At 33.1% G+C, this 7,032-nt stretch overlaps 1 protein-coding gene across 1 annotated transcript in view; it reads left to right on the forward strand.

Moving 5' to 3' along the window:
- The window catches only part of NEK1 (NIMA related kinase 1), a 132,849-nt gene extending 126,122 nt beyond the window's left edge, over positions 1–6,727 (forward strand). Inside the window, 3 exon segments of the mRNA XM_070376046.1 lie at positions 1,165–1,295; positions 1,466–1,598; positions 5,494–6,727. Coding sequence (XP_070232147.1) covers positions 1,165–1,295; positions 1,466–1,598; positions 5,494–5,507 — 278 coding nt within the window. The 3' untranslated portion in view covers positions 5,508–6,727.
- The last annotated feature ends 305 nt before the right edge of the window (positions 6,728–7,032 follow it).

Here is a 7,032-nt window from a genome sequence, read left to right on the forward strand (position 1 = left end):
CTCTCTGACCTCTGACATGAGCCACTTCCAGCCTTGAATAAGGCTGACTCTGCTCTGCATCCCTGACTTTTGTTCACTCTCTTTCTCACAGTGTGCATGCATCGTTGCTCCATTTCTTTTCCACTAAAATATGGCTCAGTGGTAAGGAACCCACCTGCCAGTGGAGGAGACGTGGGTTCCAGCCCTGGGTCAGGAAGATCCCCTGGAGAAGGAAATGGTAACCCACTCCAGTATTCTTGCCTGGGAAACCCCATGGACAGAGGAGCCTGGTGGGCTATTATAGTCCATGGGGTTGCAAAGAACTGGACATGAGTTAGTGACTAAACAATAACAACAACAAAGTATGGAAATGCTTTTTTGAAGCATTTTTATCCTGTTATCCTTCACTTCTTGATTTATTTTCCTGGTAATAAAAATGGTAACTTAATTTTCTCAGCTGTTTGTGTTTTACAAAGGGCTTCCACATATAGTGCTCAACCAGCAGGATTAAACTAAACGCAGTTTTTAAAGCCTTGATACTTTGTTTTTGATTTGAAAACATTCCTTATTCATATCATTGACCCTAAGATGCACTGAAAAATTGTGTATTTAAACAGTGATTTATTTGAGAAGAAGAGATAATGTGAAAAGGAATAATATTGTATTAAGTTTTCTTTTATTATAATTTTTCAGATTACTTTGGTTGAGCATGTACATGAGATAAAACTTATAAAGCACTTATAATCCTTTTTAGATGTCTTCCAAGTTTTATGATATGTATCTTAGGTCATCTGCATGCTCTTTCATGTTTTGCCCCATATTTAATATCAAGTTTTTAAAAATAGTAGTTAGGATTAGTTGCCTCAGTATAGAATATATGGGTATGCTTTTTCCTTTTTTTAAAAACTCAAGTAGCTGACATCTCTTAGAATGTTTTTATTCTTAATCTGATTTACTGCTAATGTCTGTGAAAGAAAACATTTCTAAAGTATCATTGTTATTAAGACATTTATGTATACATATGTTGGTTAACTATATACACGACAAGTATTATAGTGACAGAAACTTTATATGGAAAGTACAAGTAGTCTATCCCAATCACGGGAGTAGAATCAGTCATGGCAAGAATTATTTTATTCAGTCTTTTAAATCATGAAATGTCTTCTTTTTATTTATGTTTTTTAGATAACAGTGATGGGGAGATAACTAGTGAATGTGAATACGATAGTGTCTTTAATCATTTAGAGGAACTGAGGCTTCACCTGGAACAGGAAATAGGCTTCGAAAAGTTCTTTGAGGTTTATGAAAAAATAAAGGCAAGTAAAATGTCAGCTAAAACATTTAGTTTAATTTTGAAATCTTCTGTGTTTGAATTAGTAGTGAAATGGCAGTGATTTTTATTGATCAGTAGACTTACTGGAAATAATAAAGCCTCCAATTAGAGAAGGTTAACATTCAAATATTTATATTTGGAAATTTGGTATAGGCTGTTCATGAAGATGAAGATGAAAATATTGAGATTTGTTCAACAATAGTTCAGAATATTTTGGGAAATGAACATCAGCATCTTTATGCCAAGATTCTTCATTTAGTCATGGCAGATGGAGCCTATCAAGAAGGTAAGATTTCCTCACATCTTTATATTTTAAATAAATGTGCAAAAAATGAAATGACAAATGTAAACTGATTAGATTATATCACATGTATTTTGTGAAATATGTATTGGAATTATATTAATATCTAGTACTTTTAAGCAATTAACTGTATAAGGATACAGTTACTTGGATTCTGGGATAAACTTTTATTGGCTTGTTTTTTAAGTCAATAATTTGCAAGTAACGTTTGAATTGAGATTTTTAAAAAGCCTCCTTTTTGGACAGCTCTGGAAATTAGAATACTTTCTTATCAAGGAGGTGGAATTAAATTTTTAGACACATATGTAAAATTTCTCCTAAATAGTACCAAATGTAATGTCTTCTGTTGACAGTAAGTGCAGTTCATCTATCATGATTTGAGTGTAAACCGTTTTTATATTTCAAAAATATTTACTTGTAGAATCACTCAGAATGTGTTGACTTTATTAAAAGTTATTAAAGAATATTTTTTCTCATTCACTTGGTCATGGCAGAGCACTAAGCATTGAATCTAGAGACCAGAGTTATAGTCCCGATTCTATGACAAGCTGGTCATGTAACAGGAAGTGATTTATTTTGTCTCAAATTAGTTTCATTTGCTATCAGATGGAGCGTGACTTCCCATCTCTTCCACTGTGATGATGTTTCAGAGTGTTTATGGAGGCTCCTGGGTGCCTGGCACTTCATTTTTGTGGCCAGTGAAGGGCATGGTCTACTTACATGTTGTGTACCATTTCCTTAGGAAAAAGACATAGGAAAGAAGGTGTAAAGCCATACATAAAATGCTCATCCTGAAATGTTTTCAGTGCAGTAGGGGCTAGAGAAGGGAGGTTGGATTGGGAGAAATGAAAAGAGACATAGAGAATGTGACTTGTGGGGAAAAGAACAAAACAGCGATTACTGTGTTAGGATAGACTGACCATACTAGGAGCTTCCTGTGGAAAATTAGTCTTTGTGATGAGACAGTGTGACATGTTTAAGACACATGCATGAAACCAGTGAAGGATTTAGAAGTGAAAGGACAATGTATTGGAAGAAGCACTTTGTGGTGAGAAGTCTGGCCATGGTGCCATGTGTTGCCAGCTGCAGCGAGATGGGAAGGAGCACTTGATGGAAATGGTAGAGGTATTTGGGCATGAGGAGGTGAGAACCTGGACTGCATGTTCAGAGGAGTGCTCAGATGACATATTTCAGGGGTAGGATTTTATTGAAATATGTGGTATTTGGACTCATGAAAAATTAAGTTTGCTAAAATCGGAATTCAAGAGTATTTTATTTTGGGAGAGACTTTATAATTATGTAGACTTATTTACATTGACTATAAGCTCAGCAAAAAATCTTTCTTGAATTACTTTAATGGAGGTAAAAGTCTTGTTAAAATTCCAATGGTTATTGTTAAATCAAAACTAGAAAATCTTTCAGGTACAGTAAGTAGTCTTACAGCTTTAAAACCCACTGCATTTTCATTACTTTTCTTCATAAGCCCACAGAGTAACTGCCAGGGAGACGTTCAGGCCATTAGTGGCAAGGAACCAATTGAATGTAAACCAACTTCCTTTATAATAGTTCATGCTACTTGTGTGCCTGATTATGTAGTAGTTAAGAATTATCACAGATAGACAGGCACAAACAGAATCATGTTTTATACTCACAGTGACTGCTATGGAACCTGTCAATGGAAATTTAAGGGATCTCTTCTTTATTAAAAAAAAGAAGTCAGTGGACAATAATACCACTTTGGGGAAAAAATACAAGAACGTACTTATCCAAATAAATATTTACTGTCTTCGAAGCAGAGATACAGACTTATTCTAATGAAGATACTTCATTACACAAAATATCTTGAAACTTCTCTTTCATAAATTCCCTGACATCTTATATACCATATTCTTTTGATTGTCTTTCTTGATACACATCCATTCTGAGAGCTTTCAGTTTTTTTGAGAAAAGCTTAAAGTTACTTGGAATCAAGTTTAGTAAATAAAGTAGGTAATCAAGATAAATAATATGTGATCTTTTTGTTTTAAGTATCTTACCATGCAATAATGAACCTAACTTTTATAGTGAGTTTAAAAACTGATTCTGAATATTTTGAACAAGAAAGTGAAAGTGAAAGTAGCTCAGTCATGTCCAACTCTTTACGACCCCATGTACTATACAGTGGGAAGCCTTTCCCTTCTCCAGGGAATCTTCCTAACCCAGGGATCAAACCCAGGTTTCCTGCATTGCGGGCGGATTCTTTACCAGCTGAGCCACAAGGGAAGCCCATTTTGGACAAGAATTCATTTCTAAAAATATTTGTCAAAATTAATATTTTTACTTTAAAGGTATGATTTGTAGACAGAAGTTGAGGATTTAAAATGTTGATGCTTAATTTGGCCATAGAAATTTTCATAAGATTTATTTATATTCTATCTTGTTCAGCCAAAAAAGGTTTGACTACATTATATATAGTACACTGTGTATACATACATATATATACATATATACACATACATATATAGAGAAGATGAAATTAAGTTAAAAACAAGTGTTTGGAAAAGTCAACATATTAGGCAAATGAGTGCAAGCAATATAATATTAAGCCAAGTTGAAGTAGGAACACGAACTCATAGTCAAAGAATCTCTACAATTTGGGAAAATAATCAGCAGCACCAGTTTGGTGCTGATCTTGGTAGCAAAGCAGGAAACCTAATTAATTAGCCTAATTAATTACTTGAGACAAAATGTGTCAGTTACTCAGAGGACAGTGTTTCCTGGAATTGAAAATTCTTGAAAAGAGCAAACTGTGATAGTGTTCCTCCAACTGAAGTAACATGTGAAGTCCTCTAAAAAGGAAAATACTTTTTCAGGCTCCAAGAATCTTAAGTCCATAGACCTCAGTGAAAAACTCGCCTTAGTCTTTGAAAATGTCTGTCCATTGTGAATTACTGTTATGGAACATGTGGTTTTTTTCTATATATAAATAATTATTTTTTATCAAAATGAAAATATAAACATTATCTGACACTTGTATATTCTTGACTTATTTGAGATCATGAACTCCATTTTATGAAACAGTCCTATAATAGACTGAAAGCATGCTCAGTAACTTTTACAATATTTGGATCTCGTGGGGCCCTTTCCATATGGCATATGGAAGTTAATGGCATGAGGCCAGAAGAATGATTGCATTTGAGTGAATCTGTGGAGAGTATCAAACTAGTTCTGTTCATATTCAGACTCTTCATCCTTCAGGTTAAATTAAGCAGTCTGTTTAATTTATTCCTTAGTGTTTTTTAGGCTAATGAAAAACTGGAGATAACCACAATGTCTTTAAACATAAATGGTTAATTTAAATACACTATATCCAAAAAATACTACACACCCATTGAAACTGTCATGGAACTTACCCATAATTTATTCTTTTTCAATGCTTTATTGTAAAATTTTTATGATACAAAACGTTGAAACAGTTTTACAATTACCTCACATATGTCCACCACCTAGATTCTGCCATTAGCATTTTATAATCTTCCTTTATCCCTTATTTATCCATCTTTCCATCCATTACATGTTTTAAAGGCAAAAAGTTGTGTCTCACAACTGCATTGTTTAATTTTTTTAAGCGTATTTGCGTATGCATAGTAAAGCAGTCTGGAAAGTTTTATATAAAATTATTAGCCTTGGTTGTCTTTGGCTTATAGATGATTTTTGCTTCCCACTTAATTCTTTATTATATTGTTTGCATGTTTTATAAGGAGTGTGTGATATTATAATAAAAATTCCATACATTAAGGCTGTTTTTCTTTAGCATGACCAAATAATGACTTTTTTACCAAGTAAATACATAGAGCTTGATTTTCAGCGAGTGAGTTAAATTTTTTTCCTTTTTCTACAGATAATGATGAATAATCCTCAGAACTTTCATTAACTATCAACTGAATGAAAGCATTTAAATTTTGGTTCATCAGAATAACAAGCTTCAATGGGAAATGTAGCAGTGTTTACAAATGAAATATTAGATTTCAGATGGGCATGCTGACTATATGAAAATGATGGAGAAACATGCCATTTTTCAATTAAGATTCTAGTTTTATATCTATTTTGTTTGTTGAGTTATAGTTACTTCTTACAGAATATGTAAGTCATCCAACCAAAGTTTTAAGACACAGTGATTCTGAATTGACTCAATGGCTTTGAAGAAGATGAATCATGTAGCAGAGTAACTTCGACTTTCAGCAGATGTCTTTGAGTTGGGAGAATTACTTCTGTTTTGAAAAACCTACCAACAGTTTTTTATTTATGCATTTAAACATAACTCTTTTTTTCTGTCTACTTGTCATGTCCAGCAATTCTGGGTTAAATAACCTTTTCAAGGGCTATATTTAAATCTTTATTTTTCAAAGGTGGACCTTCCAACCTTAAAACATGTTTTCTCAATCCTTTTTCAACCAGTGTATCTCCTGAACTAGCTCAACCAAAACAGGATACCAAAAGAGTCTTAGAAATCATTGAAAGATTTGATTATGAAAGAATAGCTAACATGTATTTCCTGATAATTACGAAGTTGGCTCATTAGTTCCATTTTTACTTAAGGACCAGAACCAGGAAGTTTACCTTTAAACTTAGTCTGTGGACTTGAGCACTGACCTAGCATATAGCATAAAGTTGCCCTTTTTGTTTTCAACTTTCTCTCATGCATGTGCTTTTTAATTGAAATGCAAAAGGAGAAAGGAATCATTTTTACTTTAACACTGTGACAGTTTTGGTAACTAGTATTCCAAAGTGGGGAAATGTTCACCTCTTTTAATTACATTATGAGGAGATTTAGTTAGATCATTAAGACAGTGGTCACACAGCTTCAGTGGCAGTATGCCAGGTAATACATCATTAGAGATGTCTGAAGTTCAGATGCTTTTTGTAATAAAAGCAGCATATTGGAAACCCTGAGAACAAAACAGTCTGATTGACATAATATGTAATTTGAACCATAAAATCTTATCTTGCAGCACTATCAGTACTCTGCTGAATTTATTATGTATATTATTTCTAACATCCAGAACTAAATATTTGATTTTTATATGTTTGTTTATTTTATGATGTTACTATTAAATTTTTATTATCAACCTGAAGTACACTGTTGGTGTCTTTTATTTATTAACACTATATTCAATAGGGTGCTTTTACAAAGAACTTACAATTCTCAATCATTTTACCAAAAATTTCCTTTTTTTTCAATAGAAGAATATCTGAATTCTGTACTTTAATTCTCTACAGTCATGAATGATGAGAATGATTTGTGCATGAGTAGTTTTACATTCTTAACCTAACCTCGAAAAGCAAGTGGCAGTATAACACAGTAGAAAGAGTTGTTTCGGCATGTTTCAAAAGATGTCATCTATAGGAATAAAGAATAGGGTATGTGGCATCTTCAGTC

The sequence above is a fragment of the Bos mutus genome, chromosome 8, assembly GCF_027580195.1.
Source record: "Bos mutus isolate GX-2022 chromosome 8, NWIPB_WYAK_1.1, whole genome shotgun sequence".
Taxonomy (NCBI): Eukaryota; Metazoa; Chordata; class Mammalia; order Artiodactyla; family Bovidae; genus Bos; species Bos mutus.